This window comes from Centruroides sculpturatus, unplaced genomic scaffold, assembly GCF_000671375.1.
Source record: "Centruroides sculpturatus isolate CEXI.00-Female unplaced genomic scaffold, Cexi_2.0 scaffold335, whole genome shotgun sequence".
Classification (NCBI taxonomy): domain Eukaryota; kingdom Metazoa; phylum Arthropoda; class Arachnida; order Scorpiones; family Buthidae; genus Centruroides; species Centruroides sculpturatus.
Window position 1 is genome coordinate 77,229 of NW_019384713.1, and position 21,468 is coordinate 98,696.

The 21,468-nt window shown below is 25.5% G+C and overlaps 1 protein-coding gene across 1 annotated transcript in view; it reads left to right on the forward strand.

The window, feature by feature from the left end:
• The window catches only part of LOC111627876 (protein SMG5-like), a 56,354-nt gene that overhangs the window by 9,796 nt on the left and 25,090 nt on the right, over positions 1 to 21,468 (forward strand). Inside the window, exons 2-6 of the mRNA XM_023371544.1 lie at positions 8,461 to 8,559; positions 13,930 to 14,053; positions 15,469 to 15,493; positions 19,532 to 19,672; positions 20,741 to 20,842. Coding sequence (XP_023227312.1) covers positions 8,461 to 8,559; positions 13,930 to 14,053; positions 15,469 to 15,493; positions 19,532 to 19,672; positions 20,741 to 20,842 — 491 coding nt within the window. The remainder of the gene's footprint in view (positions 1 to 8,460; positions 8,560 to 13,929; positions 14,054 to 15,468; positions 15,494 to 19,531; positions 19,673 to 20,740; positions 20,843 to 21,468) is intronic.

Below are 21,468 nucleotides of genomic sequence, written 5' to 3' on the forward strand. Positions count from 1 at the left end.
CTTGTAGCATGTATGTCTATGATTAAATGACATTCATTCACTATAAAATTGGGGTTCTTGTGGGCTTTAAAAAATTGCTTAAATTTTTTAAATTCAAGTATATTTATGTATTAGTGAAACTGCAATAAAGTTATGCTGGTTTTAGGTAAAAAAAAAAAAAAACTATCATTTTAGGTTAACTGTGTATAATAAGACTCATTAAAACATGAAAAAAACATGCAATTTCAATGCCAGTTTTTTTTTGACTTTTCTAATGGAATAAAATTGATTGTAAGTTTAATAAGTTCACTGACATAGTTTCAAACTCAAACAGATGACATAATAGTAACTATACACATAGTTAATCTGTTGTTCTTATTTCATATGTACAAAACACACAGTTTTTAGGAAAAAGAATTTATTTTCGTAATATATTCAAGTGTTCTTGGTGCCTGTCATTAAAAATAAATGGTGGGCTCTCTGACAACAATGTAAGAACACTCAAAAATGTTATGAAAAAATACATGTTTTGTTGCCGAGAACAGTCTTTGCACATATATTTCTTGTTAAAGATTTGTGTTAATAATTGTAATAAATAAAAGTAAACATACTTAATTTTTCTATGAAGAAGATAAAGCTACCTACTAACTTATACAGACTGAATCACTTTTTTATTCTGTATCATACAAATCATATACATTGATTCGTATTCAAATTAATTTAGCCAAAGACAAGTTTAAAAGGATTTAGACAAAGTATATTTAATTACCAAGCACCTTCATGCATCTCATGATTTAAGTAGGATGTGATTATTTTTGGGATTTTATTGCAAATTATTTATGTTAAAATAGGATTAAAATCTAGATAAATCTGTGGATTTATTGTATATTAATTTGGCTCTTGTTTTCATTTATACACAGTTTACTAACATATTGGTTAGTAAACTGTTATATATATTGATAATATATGTTAGTAAACTTTTGTGTAGCATTTCTGTAACTAAACTTATTAATTTAGTTGAACATTTAATTTATTTTATTGTTCTATAAATCCAATTCAGACTTTTACTCAGCAAAACCATAGAAAACTTGAGCGTTTTTGGGTTTTATGCTCGTTATCAGGAGCAATAGAAGCAGAGTTCTTACGGTAAGCCTTAATCCTGTCCTTCTCCCCCCCAGTGGGGGAAATTTCAACATGTATATTATATAAAAACACATGCGTATTCGAATGCAGTGCTGTGTGAAAATTTCAAAGGAATCGGTAGGAACAAACGAACCTTACATTTTTATTTATATAGCTAGATAGAAGATGATCTACTTTAGTTCATCCTCATAGAAAAGCAAACTTAGGTCATCGTACTCGTAGTGCCATCTGTTGGACATAAAAGCCTTAACCCTAGATAATCTTTTAATTTATATGAATGTTAATGGAATAATATACAGCCTATGTCCACCCTGAAGTTCCATTCTAAATATTGGTGAAAGAATTTTTGAAATTGGATGAGTAGTTTCGGAGATTACCTGCTACATCCAAACTTACAAACATTACCTCTTAATAATATTAGTATAGATAAGTATCTTCAATTGTTTTTTGAATGGATTGAAAGTGAGATGCTTATTATATATTACTAGCTGTTACCCGCAACTTCGCACGCGGAGGTTTTGCAAGCAAACCCCATTTATATTCAGTATTTCAACAACCATAGTAATTGTTATATAACACCTACCGCTGAGAATGATGAGAATTTCTGAAAATCAAACGAACTGTTTTCAATTTGATCAATTTTCTGGAACGTTTACAATCGTTCTATAATCGAACCAATACGCAATAGCAAATTCGAATTTAAAATGGTTCGAACATTTGGTTAAAAAATCAAAATATATGAAAATATTTATAACAATGTCTGAAATGTTATCAGTTTAAGGGAAAGTATGGAATCAATTTCAAAAGTCATTCTTCGGGTTAAGCCTTAATGCTCTCCCCCCCGGCTGGAGAATTTCGAAAAATCCCTTCTTTGTGTGCATTCCCATGGCGTACCCTACTAAAACGCAGTCAAAAACAAAAAATCGCATCTAAAATAGTACAGTAGAAGCCGTTCTTCCGGTTAAGCCTTAATGCTCTCCCTCTCCCCCACTGGAGAATTTCAAAAAATCCCTTCTTAGTGTGCGTTTCCATGACATACCCTAACTGTGTACCAAATTTCACCTCTTTAGGTTCAGCGGTTTGCTCTGGGCGATGATGAATCAGTGACTAAGTCAGTCAGTGACTCAGTCAGTCAGGACAAGTAATTTTATATATTTAGATGAATGGAAGTACTTGTAAATAATAGTGATATCATTAAGTATATTCAGGATTCCTACATACCTGGAAAGTCAGGGATTTTCATTAGTGTTTGGAAAATGTCAGGGAATTTGTTTCCTTGGTTGCCTTGTTGATTTTGTTTGCTGACAGGTATGGCTGACCAAGTGTAGCTGTCTGCAGGTAGCAAGAAGTATTGTGGTACAATGCAACTTGAGAAAAGGGGGTGCAGAATATTTTCAGGATCCAAAATTTCACCCAAATATACACAAAATTTCTGCAAAATTATAGTGCACAAAATATACAAGCTTTACAACAATATCAATTGTTATTTTTAAATTTTAAAATACTTTTAGAGTTTAAAACTGCTGTATTAATTATGCAGTATTATAAGTTTGAGACAAAAATCGAATACTTTTAATAATCTAACGTTGATAAAAACGTTAAGATTATTAAGAAGTTCTTAACATTGTGTGAGAGTGAGAGGAGTTAAAATTTTTCAAAAATTTACAACACAATTTACACTTTTAATTTGAGGGCAGGTGTTAATGAAGTTAATGAACTGATGAAAGAAAATGGTTGTTAACAAAAAACCAAAAATGATAAATAATATCATTTGAAGTAATATTATCATTTTAATTAATTCATTTAATATTATAATTTTTATAATTTTGACTGTGTAACAAAACAATTTCTGAAACTTTTAAGCCAGATTAATTTTGGAAAATTTATTAAGGGACAAATTTATACTTTTGTACATGGATTATACAGAATTGTTTAATAATAATTATTGTTTTTTTTTTCTTTTTTCAAAGCCATGAAGTTTTACAGTTATGAGTTATTAACAGGATAAATTATTTTAATTTAATAAAATATTTTAGTTTTTTGTAGAAAAGACATGCTATAATTCTGTCAGTCTTATTTTAATTTTACTAATTTGTTGATTATAAAAAATATATAACTGTTAATTAGAAAAAATAATCAGTTAAAATGTTGGAACAGCAATAGTGTATGTGTATAGTAATGATGATTTATTTTGATTTGATTATTATAGATGTGATGATTTATTTTGTTAATGTGCCATACAGTAAGGGACGTGAGAGTCAGAGAATTCATACAAAGTTGGTCAGGGAAAGTCATGGAATTTAAAACAAAAATTTGAATAGGAACCCTGTATATATTTTAATTTACTGAACAAGTTTACAACAAGAGAAAAATTAATTTTTTTGGATATTTTTATATCTTTAAAATTTATACACTTTTTGTAAATATGTTGATGAATATTTAATTTAAAGAATAGAATTTCATACAGGAAAGATCTATTTACTCTATATACTGTATATATATGTCTGTGTGTGGTGTGTATTAAAAACTATAAAACTAATCTTCCGTAAAAAAATAAAATGAAATAATTTTACTTTAGATGGCAACATGCCAGTAGAAATTTTATGGAGAGTGGAGTATTTTAGATCTTCAATACAGTTTTACTTGAGAAACTTGAAAGTACATTCTGAGTTAAATAATTTGTTTTAGATAAATAAGAATAAGAGAAATGTGTTCATGTATATATGTAATCTGTTTTAAGCAAGAAAAATCTATATTGTATAGCGGTAAGTGCACACTTGGAAGGACTGAGCAGATGGAGAAAAAAATAATTTTCCTGCATTACACGTTATGAATGTGTGCATGTCAAGCAGGCAGAAGGATAGTACCACTAATTTTTTCTGTTTGTTACTTATACCAAAAAAACACCTTGTTTGAATGCTTTCATTCATTCTTTTTTTGTAAATTCTGCTAGTTCTGCCACTGCAGTGTCACTGAATGCATTCACGACAATGCTGTTCTGTCCATTTGGCTATTTCGTATTTCTGTTCTAGTGTGCACTTAACTTTAAATTACAAAATTTATGATTTAAGGTGGCATTTAGACATCTGTCATTTAATTTACACTAAGACACTACTAGATACAATTACTAATGGGTGGTTAAGTTACAAACATGACAATTGATGGCATACATGAATAAATGCCTTATAGATTGTATTACTTGCATTACTCGGGTTTTCCAGATGACGTGAATTATATCAAGTTATCAAATATGTGATACCATTTTGTTTGCTGTACTTATTTAGTCGTGCTTTAAGAATATTAATTTGAATATTTCTTACTTGTTGTTCATTATTATTAAAAATAAAATTTATGAATTAAGATAAATTGATAATATAATAATAATTTGATACTCTTCCATTTCTCTGTTAAGTTTAATGAATTTTCATTAAATTATTATTTAACAAACAAAGGAATTAATTTAGTTCTATAATTTACTGTACATAATTTAAATTTTATATGACAGACACACAACAATTGCTTTACATTCTTCTTATATTAAGGAAAATACAGGTATAACTTGGGTTACGTTGTTTCAAGTTAAGTCATTCTCGGTTATACGTCGTTTGTCAAAAAAATATATGAAAATATAAAAATCAAGTTTAAGTCATTTTATTCGACTTTTCATCTGTCCGCCACAAATATTGAAATTTTAATATTGCTAGAAAAGAGTTAAAAGCACATAAAATCATATTAAAATATGTACATTTACAGTAAATGATAATATAATCATTATAAATCATAGAGAACGAAACATGAAAACATCTGTGACTCTGTGCTGTTGTCTTATTTAGCAGTCTTTAAGAGCTCAATATTGGCATTTTCCACAGTAGTTCCAATATCTACCGTTTGGCATTATTGTCAACACCACTTGATATTGGTAAATTTAACATAAATTAGTTTATTTTCTACTATCACAAAATAATTTTAATAACTATTTGTTATTTAATCTTACAAAATCATCTTGTTTTATAACGTCTTAGAGCAAACCACATTCACAAATAGTCTGCAATGTACTATAAACATCGCCAAATTGTAAACATGTTCATTTACAAGTATGTATGTACATGTAGTTATGTATTCGTAAATTTAGATTACTTTTTTTTCTGTACTATATTAAAAACTAAAATTTGTTTGTTTGTAAGCTTAAAATAGTTTCTTATTAACCATATATTATTAAAAATGCATTTATAAATAAAATACAGAACTGGGATGGTTATTTGTGGTTTAGCTTAGTGACAAGAAAATTTGGAGACAAGTAAATTCGATGTCGAATTTACTTGTCACTAGGCTAAACCAAATACCGATGTAAGGTGAGGTATACCTGTAACAATAATTTTGTGTTTATATAGTCAAACTTCAAAAATGTATGCAAAAATCATGTTAAATTGTCTAGTTTTAGATTTTATAAGCAATTTAAAATATTATTTTGTACATTGAAATTCTAATAGGATATTAATGAACTATTTATAGGTATAGTATTAAAGTTTATAAGATTACTTAACAGTTTATTTACTGGAATATGATCAAATAGTGTAAAATATTTGGCTAAGTTAGTAAGGAATTAGTTATATTTATATATTCCTACATATTATATATTTATAGTTAGAAGATTGCTACAGATATATCTAACAAAAACCTATTTCATCTCGATTATTTTCTGTAGATGACAAGTTGTGTGTTAGAGATGGAGAGAAAGAAAGATCCTATTTTAAATCTCTTTTCTTGACTTGCATATATTTTTAGTATGTTTGTGTTATTTATTTATAGAATTATTCTTATTTTGAAAGTACGGCAGGAGGAAATGGTTTTAAAAAAAGAATATAAATGAGATTCATTTAAAGAATTTCTACTTTGAATAGATTATTTCATTTGTTTAAACCTAACGAGACATATTTAAACAGATGATTTAAGTATGTGTTTTTCTATAGAAGCGATTAATTTAGTACTAGAATCTTGCACAAATGATTAGTTTTGAGTAAATGTCTCAAAGTAATTACTTTAATGCAATTTATTTATTTTATACTCTAAGGTCATTACTCTTACATTATCTTGAGTAAATATATGGTTTATTATGTTGTTAATGCTCGTAGATTATAATTATAACTTCATTATTAAAATTCAGAGACGTTAATGATGGTTTTTGCGGTTAAAAAAAATAGAATATTAAATTAATTTTTTAATGGTCTGTTATCAAATTTTATCTCTTATCTCTCTTTTAGATAAGTAAAATTCCTGTTTTTTTTTATTATATTTTTTATATGGTCATTAAATTTTAAATAGGAAGTTTTTCAGATGCATGTAAATAATTTACAGAGGGGAGGAAGGCTTTTCTTTTTTTAACTTAAGAATTTGTGATGAAATTATAAGAAAGGGTCATTAATTTGAAGAAAGTTTAATGGCTTTTATGAATTTATTGTAGAATGAAAGTAGTGTCAGGCGAACATACTAAAGAATGTATATTAATTTTGAATGCAATTGGCATTAACAGAACTGCTTATGTTGTTGCACTTAGGATGGATATGTTTAATGTTATCGTCGACGATACTATATAAAACTAGCGCATAACTGTTATTAGATAGAGCAATTGTTTGTAAAAATTATTTTATTTACAGTTAGAATGTGTGTATGAGCTTATTAATAATTTAATTGACCGAATCTTTTCTTTGCTACGATGCATGAAGGTTAGGCCGAGTGTCAAGTAATTAGAAGAAACTGGGCTAATTCATTTAGATGTTGTAAAATTATAGTATTTATATTAAAGTGTATCTAAAGATTTAGTAGTTTAACTGAGTGAATTTTTACAGGAAGTGTGACTAATTTGAATTTTCAAATTTGTTATGCCACAAATTCCTTGAAAGCTCTCTATTGATGTATTTACAGCAGATTGTTTCTAATTATTCTGTTCAAATTGGTATTTATGCCAACTTCTAAAATTAAAGTTGCTTTTGTGTATAAGTTACAATTGTATTTATTATAGCGACAGTTTTGGTAGTTACTTTTAGATGATACGTTAACGATTGTTTTGAAACCTTTTTTGAGTTACCAAAAATTGATGTCAAATTACATAAATAATATAAAAAAAGAACTGTTTTTTGCCATTAAAAACTCTGTAATAAAGAAAGTATGTACACAAGTACTTTCAACGGGACGTTATCATCATCAACCAAAAAACTTTAAAAGTTTTTTGCTTGATGATGACTGTAATGCACTGTCAAAAGTACTTGTGTACATATTTTCTTTAATAAAGAGTTTTTAACACCAAAAGCCAGTATTAATTATTATCATTTTTTTTTATTGATTAACCTCTTTGAATTGTAAAATATGTTAAATAATCAATTTTTTTATCTTACAATATATCTTCTACAGTATAAATTGATAAATATTTACTGTTTTAATTAGGATCGTTTTCAGAACTTTAGTTAGGCCAATTACATTTAAAAAACACTATTTAAATAAACTACTTGAAGCTCATTAACTAATTTGTAAGGTTGCTTAGCCTATGCTTTGAATATTTTACTATTTTGATACATTAGAATTTGTCGTTCATTGCTTGTTAGCAAAATGTATGATGTAAGAAATAATTTTTCATAAATATAAAAGTTTATACAACTAAATTTTATTTGTAGGCAGGAATAATTTCTTAATGAGCTAATTTTATATTTTCATTTATTATAAATATGTTGTGAAAATTTTTTAACTGTTTTAATACATTAAATAATTTATTTGCTATCAAAACTTTAACATTTTATGAACTGTTATTGAACTGTTTTATATCATTTAAAGTATTTGAAAGATTATGAAAGTTTGCAAATTGTTGAGAATTTTTGATTTATCTCATAAGTAAATTGCTTTATGATGATAAAAAAGTTGCTGTCTCATTATATACAGATGTTTAGTAGTTACATAAGTTTGATGTAATATATGAAAATAAGTTCTCTTACATTTTTTTCTATATTCCAAAATGTATTTTTATTTAATTAACATGAAATATTTGTTTACACAATCTTTTAATCTTTTCCTTTCTTTCCTTAAAATTTTGCTAAATTTGTTGTGATTTATTTTTCAATTTCCTCATTACTTCCTAATTATATCTTAAATTGTATCAATCCTATATTTGATAGTAATTAAATTTTATTTTTAAATATAAATAGTTAACTTATTTTTAACTTCAAATTGCATGTTTAAAAATAAATCACTCTAAAGCTTGTAATTGGTAGTTAAAATATTAAAAGTATGTTTGCCATTGAGTATATTTATTAAAAAAAAACTTATTAAAATGTACTTTTTGTTTTGTAGAAGTGCTGTGGAAGCGGCTCGACGCCTCGAAGACCACATGCAAAATGTTTCCTCCCTAGAAGATTTGCTGAATTCTGATATAACAACTATAAGAATAAGGTAAACAGAAATTGAAAATATTTATTGTATGTACACTTGATTATACAAAATAAGCTACAATTTTATAATTATTTAATAAATCTACTATATAAAGCTGAAAAACCAGATTCCCCCGTCACTGTATGCCAGAAATGGCCACTAGGGGTTCCCTAGCTATTATTTAAATTAACAATAAACTCAGTATATTATTATTTGATGCAGTTTTTTGCATTTTTGGCTGCATTTTAGTAGTGTATACCATGAGAAATTCAGTATATTATTATTTTTATTTGTAATAGGAATTTATTATTTATACCACGGAATGACACCATTGCTGCTAGAACGCCCACTAGGTGGCATCCCAGGCTACTAGAATAGAAGGATTAGAAGCACGAAATAATCTAATAATCTTAATCTTTGTTGTTGTTTTTTGCCTGGGCAATGCTGGGCTTATCTGCTGGTATTTAATAAAACTGATGTTGTTGTAATTATTTGTCAGTTTTTATTGAATACATGCAGTCTCTGAGATATGAACGTGTTTCATTATTAAGTCTGTCTTTAATTCAATTTTGTAGGTAAGGCAGAGCATGTGTACAGTACATGATTGGTATTAATCATCAGTTAGTTAAATGTTCATCTTGGTATATAGTAGATCTTCTAACTTTCTTGTATAGAATTTCTTGTATAGAAAATACTTACAAACCACTTCCCAATACACAAAAACATCTTAAACACAATGTGGCAATAACAGCATGGTGATCAGAGACAAGCAGAACTTGAGTCAATGAACTGTGGTAGTCATGAAATGTTTACAGTTGTCACAAAGTAGTGCATGCATTTGTTATTGCAAACCATTGTATTTAATTCAAATTTTTAAAATTACAGGACCTATAGCTGCTTGTTCTTATGTATGAGCTTGACCATCAGTTGGGCATTTGTAACTCTCATTGCTGTAAATCTTAATTTATTGTTGACTACTGTAAAATTATCATGTTTTATTTATTTATTTTACATTGAACTTTGGAAATGTCATCAAGCAATTGATTTCACCCCCCCAGTGCATAACAAGCCCAAAAAAAGATTAAAAATACAAAAGAAAAAAAATGCTATAACACTATACATAGAATACATATATAGCAGAAAAATAATAAAAATATAAAAATTATATATTAAAAAACATTTTATTTATCATACTGCCAAATATAAGAGTAATTGTAAATAGCAAAAATGTGTGAATAAAAGTTATAATAATAACAATAATAAAGAAGTAAAAAATAAATATAAATTTCAAAATTATGTGAAAAATGTTGACTTATAATGAAATTTTTCATGAGGAAGACATTCCATTGGGCCTGTATTATTTGCTATTTGATAATAAAACAATAATAAGATCTGTGTGACGATGACAAATGAAATTGAGTATGAATATATGTGGTATTACGGGTGTTTCTTTTGAAGATTCTTAGATATACCCAATGTTTTGGAATTAGACTTTTATAGTATTTAAAAAAGAGAATATGATCAAAATATTTAATTCACTCAAAGAAATCCTGAAGTCCTAGTTTTACTCTAGCAACATTTGGATTATTGGTTTGTGGTAGGTAGCCTACTGCAAACCAATAATCCAAATGCTGCTAGAGCAAGACCACTTACTATGTTTATTTAAAAGTAGATAGTTTATCAAGTTTTTTCAATATTTTTGCAAGCAAAGAGGGGACTCCTATGGACCAAACAGGAAAGCAATAGTCTGAGGGACTGAAAATTTGCAAAAAAGATTGACTGTAAAACAGATTTAGAGGATATGGTTTTACAAAAATGGCATAATATTCCTAGACGGATAGCCAATTGTTTTACTATTTTGTCTATATGACTTTTAAAAGTTAATTTAATAGCAAAAATAATTCCAAGATTGTTATATGTGTTGACCTATTGCAATGCATGATTATTTATAAAAAGGAGTGGTGGGGCAGATTTCTGCATAAAGAAGAAAACATTATTACAAATTTTTGTACACTAATTCTAAGGTTAACTTTTCTAAAGGAAGAGGATAAAAGGTGTAGATCAGATTGGAGTGCAATGGGGTCATGGTTTAACAACTTCATATTGTCTGCATAGGCAATAACTAAAGAATTTATATTAATAAACAACTTGTTGATATATGCAGAAAAGAAAAGTCCAGTTATATAATTTTTAAATCAGATATAAAAGTTTTACTTAAGTTATAAATTATTTTACTAGAAATATATTTCCCATTTTGTCTCAAATTTTTTTTTTGAAGCATTCTTCAAAATAAAATTAGGAACATGTTCAATTTTTATATATAAATATTAGTTCTCTCTTAAACATTTCACTACTACCACTTTGTCTTAGGAAAATTTTTTAATTTGGTATAAAAGAATTTGGATAAGATCATGCTTAACTCAATTTTTTTCTACCTGTTATTTTGTTTTAAAATTGATGATTTTTTTTAATTGTAACATGCTGCTCTTTAAATGTTTTGATATTATTAGCCATGGATTTTATGTGAACGAGAAAATATTCATCATCAAATCCTCTAAGACTGTGTATTAGGCACAATGATAAGAACGAAACAACTTTTGACTAATTAATCAATTTACAGAATAATTTAATGATATGAAAAATTTATAATTTTTCCAAACTTTAGCAATATTCATTACTTATAACTTTTCATCTTGAATTGTTATTTATATAAATTTATTAAAATTTACATTTCTCATGATTATAATATTAATCTCTTTTAAATTTAGTGAAATTGTTGCAGAAGAGGTTTAAATTTTGAAAAGGAATCTCTCAGGAAAGATTTCTGTACTGCCTTGACCTATAATTTATGAGATACACCTCAGTCTTTATCACTTTACATTTCTTTTCTTTTGTACACAAATCACTTAATGTTTAATTTTTTTTAGTTATATATTGAAAGTAGTTAGTCATTGTCATTTTTCTAAATACAGTTATCCGAGCGTCATTTATCCGAAAGAATTCCAGTCAGCAAATTTAAATTTTCACCAGTGCTGTGGTGCTGCAATCTTTGGCTATGTCTTGGGCTATTCAAATATTTTACGTTTTTGATACTAAACTAACTTCTGAAGTATAATTTTTTATTGTTTTTATATTTTTCAATATATTTATTTTGTTTGTACAAAATAAAAAAATAATTTTTAATGATACAATAGTCTTTGTTAGGCTTAACATGGACGAAAATTCAACGCAAAGCGACACACAACGGACATGGGACAACGGACAAAAATTTCAACATGGGATAGGTTAATATATTTTTTCGTACATAATCGGTTATCTGAAATATCGATTTTCCGAACAACCCCAGTCCCCAATTGATTCGGATAAAGGACGCTCTACTGTATACTGGTAGTGCAGCTTCATATGCCATGCACTAAAATTAACGAATGGCTAAATCTATTTGATAATACAATATGCTCTGATTCAGAATCAAATGATAGCATCCCATCAAATGTAGAAATTTATTTCTGAAAGTAAAATTTGTTATTTTCGTCATGTGCATAATGAATTGATAAGAATTTTAAATTTAGATTATAATTGTGCTTTAAATTTTTAGATTTTAAAAACTACTAGTTATCTTTGATATGCAATTAAAATTTCACAGATTATTTTTCTTATAGGAATTGCTTCTAAATTGCATGTAGATATTTATATCTTACGCAATAAATTTTGATGATGTTAAATACTTATAATGAAAATACATAACAGTGCATGCATGTTATAGTTTAAAAAATCTTTCATTTATTTAATTGAATTTTCATAGCATAAAATTGTGTTGCATACTTTAGTTTGCTTTTAGACATTATATGTATTATTACACTTCTGTCTATTGAAAGATTACAAATTATTAACACAATAATAGGATTTAAAAAAAAAAAAAACAAATCTATGCAATTAATGCAGCATAAAATGAATTATCGTAACATAGTAATTAGAAAGTTAAACAAATATATTGATAATCCAAGGTCAATTAATCAATATTTCATTATATTATTAATTAAAGTTAAAAACCATGTTATTTATTCATTATTTTAATAGATAAAATCTTCATATGCAATTATAAACTGCATTTATTATAATAATGTATCAGACACTACAGTTTTATAATCTTAATATTATGTTTTGTTATTAATGTAACAAAACAAATAATTAATATCTGTACTTAAATTATATTTTATCCAATAATAAATATTAATAACTGCACTATTTTACAGAAATTTGAAAATTCTTAATACCCATCACTATATTCTTAAGCAATCATAAGAGAATTTTAAATTAAGTTTAAATTATTATATTACTAACTGTATTTATAGTTAATCATGAAATCATGAGACTGTTGGCAGCTAGTAAAGATTTTTTTGTTATACAGTACTAATTACATATCTAAAAATACAGGAAACTAACAGATTTAGTATGATTGATTTATTTCTATTTTTATTTTGATGACAAGTTAGTCAAATTTTTATTTCATAAAAATTTGACTAACTTGTCAAATTAAAGTTGGGTATAAAATTCAAAATAAAGTTGGGTATAAAATGTGTATAACAAAGCTTGAGTATAAGTTGAGTATTAATAAAACAATGTTCAGTATTCTTGCCAGATCAGAGAATCACTTTATATAACAGTTGGTGGCTATCATTAAACATTTAATTGAATTTTGCTACATTGAGCATATCTAAGAATTACATTTTTAGACTATGTTTAAAGTAGTTTTAACTATATTGACCATTTATATTTTGTTGTTAATGAGTTATTTATTTGTGTATGTGCATAAGTAAATAAATATGTGCTCATGCCTCAAACTTTAGTCAATAAAGCAAATTTACACTATTATGATCTAATTGGTTCATGAAAAAAATTTCCTCAATCTACATATAAATTGAACTTTAATTTTATATAGTTCAAAGTTTGTTTTATAGAGTATCCTGCTGAAAAGGTTCTTAAATGGCAATGTTTCATACAACTGTGATTAGAAATTTTTATAAATTACAATAGTAGGGAGTTGCAAAGATGAATTTCCTTATATTGTGGTAATATAAGATATTTAAATCATTCAACCATTACCACTTATTTGCATTTCCTCCAAATTTGTTATAGGTAGAATGCACAAAAAATATGCTGACTGAAGAAAAATTTCTTTAAACAATCCCATTTCTGTAAAAGTTGCAATACTTACCATATACTTGACTTTGATGCATTAATTTACAACTAGGATCAGATAATGAATTATTCAGTAATCTATAATGAATGTATGCAGTTTATTAGCTATATTAATAATCTATATATAGAAAATTGATAATAATTACAGTATTTTGATATTAAAAAAGTTAATTTTGATTTTTTTTACATCAGGCTCAAAGATTATTGCGAACGTCTCATGTTTACCGATCCTGCGGAATATGGACGCAAAGCAGAAGAACTGATGTGGAGAAAAGTTTATTATGATTTCATCCAAAGTTTTAAACAACAAAAAAAGGTAAAATATTATCTTTGTAATATTTATGTTATAGAAATTTATCATCAAAGTTAGTATTTGACTTCTGTATTCTTACTTTTATGATCAATACTTCAGTTTGAGTAAGTCAAATTCTGTTATAATACTAAATCATTGTTTATTTTAAATATTGCTTTTCTGTAGATGTGACACAACAAAAATTCTGTATTAATGAACAGACAATATATAAAGGCATTTTAAGTAAACTTCTTCAACAGGATCAAACTTCATGGATCATCAATAATGTGTTTAAGTATAGATTTCAAGCCATTTATTACACCTCTACCTTTATATCTTTCATTAAAGGACTGGCCAAAAATAATTTTTAATTATCTGAAATAACTTGTAAAAATTCTTACTTACAGAATTTTATATAAAACTTTATAATTATAAAATAAGAACTCCTGTAGAAAGAAAATCCTGTAGCTCTGATACTTTGAAGTATTTTAATTACAAAAATAGCTTTACAATCATATTTATAAGAAGAAAAGTGTTGAAAGCACTGATGCCTTTTCTTGGAAATATAGAAAAAATTTTAATTTGTTTAATTAGTGCCTAATAAAATACCTGAATTCTGACGTAATTGACAAAATATTCTAATCCTGTAGTGTTGTTTTTATAAAAATTATTTTATGTAATAATATATATATTCTTNTGTCCTGTATTAAAAAATCCAAACTTATTTTTCCAGTCTTCAATATAACAAGAATAATTTGAGTTGTTTAAGATCAAGATGATAAAAACAATAAAAGTATTTTAGAAATAATAAGGATATGATAATTTAAATATATTTATTTTATTTTTGTAATTATTTAACTTGTATATAAAAAAATCTAAATAATATATATATGTGTAGATAAGGAATTTAAAACCATGTTGTTATTATCCTTACTTTTAAAGCTCATTTTTTTCTCAATCAAAATTTTTATTCCTGTAATTGATAGCTTCATATTGGTTATTTGATTGCTTTTGTTTAATTATACAGAAAGAATATAGCAGACTGTTATTAGGGAACAGGTTTTAACATTAAGAATTCATAAAATAGAATTGTAATGTGTAATTTAAATAAGTGTTGCGGGTTCATCATATGATTCTAATGAAATATATTTAGAGCTTTAAATGATATATATTTTTCATTCTAATTATAAGTTAAACAGATAGCATGATATTACATAAGTATCTGTTGTACATAATTAAATCACATGTGAAATTAACTTCTTACATAAAGCTTGACTCATGAATAATTTAAGAATAGTAAAACTTATGAATGAAATGTGTTTATTTTTCATTTGTAGATCGTTGGAAAAAATATCAGCAATCAACAGAACTAGAAGAAAACATAAATGAATGGGTACATCATGCTTGTCACCGATTTCTTGTCTACCTTGGTGATTTAGGTATTAATAAACAGTTATAATAATAGTTATAGAGAAATTTTTAAGATTATTTTCATAACATAAATGTATTCATTACATGTTAATAAAATATGAAAATACATGTATCTACATTGTCGTAATATTTTGCATTTCAATTTTCACTTTTATTTGCCTGAAAATAATTTTTAAAAGTTAACTGTAATTATGAAAATTACATATTATTATTACAATTCTGAAATATGGTATACAGAGATGGTTTTATTAACCTAATTCATTATTATAATTAAAAATTATTAAGTTAAAATTGAAAGTTAAAGTGATTGTTTAGCTAATTTATATTCCAGAAAATATAAACATTATTATTATATATCTTGTTGAAAACTGACTTAGCTCTTAAATGAAGCATGACTAAATTATAGCTTCAAATTTGGGTTTTATATTCAGCTTTATAATTATAAATTTCATATTTTTATTAATGTTTTTACAGTTCTAATGATTTTTTGGTATAATAACTTTTATGAACTTTTCAGAATGGTCTTAATGAAAGTGCTCATGAAGTGACAAAAATTAATTCATATAATTAACAAGAATCATTCTGTATTAAAACGTTTTCATTATATCTATAAATTAAGCCACATTTGCCTTTGATCAAATCTGAATTTTTTTTAATACAATATGGTCTGCATTATTTTTACACAATTTGAAGACAAACAAAAATTATTTAGTTATCTTAATGAGTTGTCTCATACAACAAAAACACAATAGCAGAGTAGATTTTTCTTTACAGACTTTTCTCTGTTTTCAACTGTGTAAAATTGTTTTTGAAAATTTCTGTCTGGTTTCACTATCTTATAAAACTGTATAACAATAAAAGTCCAGCACAGAAATATACTTAGATATAAACAATTTAAATACATTCGCTAAAATAATTTAGAATCTTAATATATTCTTGTACCACAGAGACAGTTAAACAGTAAGCTTTTTCCTTCCTAAACTATATAACTTCTTTTAAAAGTATATAAAAGTTATTCATATTTATATTAATTTTATTATAAGATAACTACTTTTATTTATAAGTTACATTATCATTAATTTAAATACTTGTGATGCCATCCTTAACTGATCTGTTTGAACTAGTTATAATATGCATATCTTTGTCTCAAATTTATGAATAATGAATATAAATTGAATTTATTGGAAGTGAATCCTATCATTCTACAAATATAAATTAAATCATTTCTTACAAATCAAACTATTGTACTAATTGAAATGTTAATTGGATAAAAGCCAGAAATAGAACTTTTTAGTATATAAATACAACTGCAAGCAATGCAAAAACAAGACAAGATACCATTGCTAAATAGTTAAGTCAAGAGTTTGCAACAAAGGTGCGTTTGAGGTAAATCATTATGTCGTAAGTTCTTGACATTGGCACGCATAGTTGACATATACGTTACTGGGTAAAAATGTTCAAATTCTGCATTTAACTTATCTGATCACTAAAATAAAATTTCTAATTGCAAAATATTGTAAAATTTAAGTTTACAAAATTGAAAATTGTAATAATTTGTATTGAAGGTTTATACACTTTTGTCACTGGCTTTAAAAATAAAATGAAAAGAAAGCATATAATAGATATTATACATAATTAGAGAAGAATGTATACTTAGACAAAATTCATNATCTTGTTGTTACATATCAGCATTTACAATATTTGCAGCTCACTTAGTATATCACTTGCAAGTGGCCTGTATTTTGTTCGTTCACATGTGCATCTTTCTCTATTGAAAATATCATTTATTATCAAACAAAATTTTATATTTTAAAAACTGGAGTGAAGAAAATAGATAGGAGCTTAGAGTAGAAGAGATTATCTTTTCTGTTAGATTTTAAGATGAAAGTAGCAGAAAAAAGGATATAAATTAATCTATTAATTATCCAAAAATATTTTCAAAAGAGATTATTGCCATTATAAGAGAATTACTTTCAACTTAAATATGAAAAGATCTTGTTTAACAATAAACAAGTCATAATAAGCTTTCATATTTGTCATTGTGTTTACATTAACAAGTTGATAGTGATGAAGAAATTTTATAAATTAAATCTCAGCAGAATATAAAATAATCAGAATAACAAATTTACTATGATATATATCAGCCAGGAGCTATTTTCTTTCACTTATACTATAAATATTGCTTCATAAAAACAGTTGCAAAACAGAATACAATTATATTTCATAGTAAATAAAGAGTAAAGGCTTGCTGCAAGATACAGTACTAATTACATATCTAAAAATACAGGAAACTAACAGATTTAGTATGATTGATTTATTTCTATTTTTATTTTGATGACAAGTTAGTCAAATTTTTATTTCATAAAAATTTGACTAACTTGTCAAATTAAAGTTGGGTATAAAATTCAAAATAAAGTTGGGTATAAAATGTGTATAACAAAGCTTGAGTATAAGTTGAGTATTAATAAAACAATGTTCAGTATTCTTGCCAGATCAGAGAATCACTTTATATAACAGTTGGTGGCTATCATTAAACATTTAATTGAATTTTGCTACATTGAGCATATCTAAGAATTACATTTTTAGACTATGTTTAAAGTAGTTTTAACTATATTGACCATTTATATTTTGTTGTTAATGAGTTATTTATTTGTGTATGTGCATAAGTAAATAAATATGTGCTCATGCCTCAAACTTTAGTCAATAAAGCAAATTTACACTATTATGATCTAATTGGTTCATGAAAAAAATTTCCTCAATCTACATATAAATTGAACTTTAATTTTATATAGTTCAAAGTTTGTTTTATAGAGTATCCTGCTGAAAAGGTTCTTAAATGGCAATGTTTCATACAACTGTGATTAGAAATTTTTATAAATTACAATAGTAGGGAGTTGCAAAGATGAATTTCCTTATATTGTGGTAATATAAGATATTTAAATCATTCAACCATTACCACTTATTTGCATTTCCTCCAAATTTGTTATAGGTAGAATGCACAAAAAATATGCTGACTGAAGAAAAATTTCTTTAAACAATCCCATTTCTGTAAAAGTTGCAATACTTACCATATACTTGACTTTGATGCATTAATTTACAACTAGGATCAGATAATGAATTATTCAGTAATCTATAATGAATGTATGCAGTTTATTAGCTATATTAATAATCTATATATAGAAAATTGATAATAATTACAGTATTTTGATATTAAAAAAGTTAATTTTGATTTTTTTTACATCAGGCTCAAAGATTATTGCGAACGTCTCATGTTTACCGATCCTGCGGAATATGGACGCAAAGCAGAAGAACTGATGTGGAGAAAAGTTTATTATGATTTCATCCAAAGTTTTAAACAACAAAAAAAGGTAAAATATTATCTTTGTAATATTTATGTTATAGAAATTTATCATCAAAGTTAGTATTTGACTTCTGTATTCTTACTTTTATGATCAATACTTCAGTTTGAGTAAGTCAAATTCTGTTATAATACTAAATCATTGTTTATTTTAAATATTGCTTTTCTGTAGATGTGACACAACAAAAATTCTGTATTAATGAACAGACAATATATAAAGGCATTTTAAGTAAACTTCTTCAACAGGATCAAACTTCATGGATCATCAATAATGTGTTTAAGTATAGATTTCAAGCCATTTATTACACCTCTACNTAATCTTATTTAAGATAACATTAATATATAATACAAACAGATTTGAAACTTCTCTTAATGTACATTAAAAGTGCATAAGTTTGCATTTAATACAAAAAATTCTTCATGTCTATTCAATTGTTTATGCTTAAATTATTTTAATTTTAAAATTTAGCATTCTTAGAAAGGAAACTTGTTTAAATTCAATTAAATGGAGTAGAATTATTAAAACTTAATAAATCTCTACAAATTGAATGAATTAGGTTATTGTTTGCTCATATTTTGATTTATAATTTATTTTTGAATTTTTTTTTTCCTTTATTATTGTTGTTAATCTTTATTCATTTTATTGTTTCTTGTATTTCTCGTTTATTGTATTTACTTTTTTCTGTTACAGAAAACCCAAGGACCCGATGCAGATTATAGTTTACAGATTCATTTATTATCCGGTATTGGAAATTATCATCATCTTTTGTTGCGATTGCAAACGGAATTTCATTTAAATTTAGAAGGTAAAATTGAAATACCATTCATATGGCATCAACAGGGAATTAAAAAAGGTATGTTTTCCAGAAAAGACAAAAAAGTTAATGGTTTTTTTTAAGCAAACAACTTTTTATCATAATGTGTTTTGTATATCAAATATTTTTGTGATTTTCAAACTTGTTAGATTTCTCATAAGAATTAAATACAAGAAGTTACAAATCAACATGTGATTTTTCATTACAAAGGAATCCTTTTTATTATATTTGAAGTCATCAAATTTAACTTTTTTATTTTAGTTCTATCAAGCAACCAAATGAAAGTCTTACTTGCTAGAAGTAGAACCAACATCATCATAAGGCAGTCATTGTTGTTACTGTCCTACTACTAATTGCTAGAAAAACTGAAATATTGAACATTTATTTACTAGAACTTGATGAGGAATGTTTAAAATTTTTTATGGTGTCATTAAGTCTATTCTTCTTGAGAGAGATTTTTATTTGATTGTCCTGTATTAAAAAATCCAAACTTATTTTTCCAGTCTTCAATATAACAAGAATAATTTGAGTTGTTTAAGATCAAGATGATAAAAACAATAAAAGTATTTTAGAAATAATAAGGATATGATAATTTAAATATATTTATTTTATTTTTGTAATTATTTAACTTGTATATAAAAAAATCTAAATAATATATATATGTGTAGATAAGGAATTTAAAACCATGTTGTTATTATCCTTACTTTTAAAGCTCATTTTTTTCTCAATCAAAATTTTTATTCCTGTAATTGATAGCTTCATATTGGTTATTTGATTGCTTTTGTTTAATTATACAGAAAGAATATAGCAGACTGTTATTAGGGAACAGGTTTTAACATTAAGAATTCATAAAATAGAATTGTAATGTGTAATTTAAATAAGTGTTGCGGGTTCATCATATGATTCTAATGAAATATATTTAGAGCTTTAAATGATATATATTTTTCATTCTAATTATAAGTTAAACAGATAGCATGATATTACATAAGTATCTGTTGTACATAATTAAATCACATGTGAAATTAACTTCTTACATAAAGCTTGACTCATGAATAATTTAAGAATAGTAAAACTTATGAATGAAATGTGTTTATTTTTCATTTGTAGATCGTTGGAAAAAATATCAGCAATCAACAGAACTAGAAGAAAACATAAATGAATGGGTACATCATGCTTGTCACCGATTTCTTGTCTACCTTGGTGATTTAGGTATTAATAAACAGTTATAATAATAGTTATAGAGAAATTTTTAAGATTATTTTCATAACATAAATGTATTCATTACATGTTAATAAAATATGAAAATACATGTATCTACATTGTCGTAATATTTTGCATTTCAATTTTCACTTTTATTTGCCTGAAAATAATTTTTAAAAGTTAACTGTAATTATGAAAATTACATATTATTATTACAATTCTGAAATATGGTATACAGAGATGGTTTTATTAACCTAATTCATTATTATAATTAAAAATTATTAAGTTAAAATTGAAAGTTAAAGTGATTGTTTAGCTAATTTATATTCCAGAAAATATAAACATTATTATTATATATCTTGTTGAAAACTGACTTAGCTCTTAAATGAAGCATGACTAAATTATAGCTTCAAATTTGGGTTTTATATTCAGCTTTATAATTATAAATTTCATATTTTTATTAATGTTTTTACAGTTCTAATGATTTTTTGGTATAATAACTTTTATGAACTTTTCAGAATGGTCTTAATGAAAGTGCTCATGAAGTGACAAAAATTAATTCATATAATTAACAAGAATCATTCTGTATTAAAACGTTTTCATTATATCTATAAATTAAGCCACATTTGCCTTTG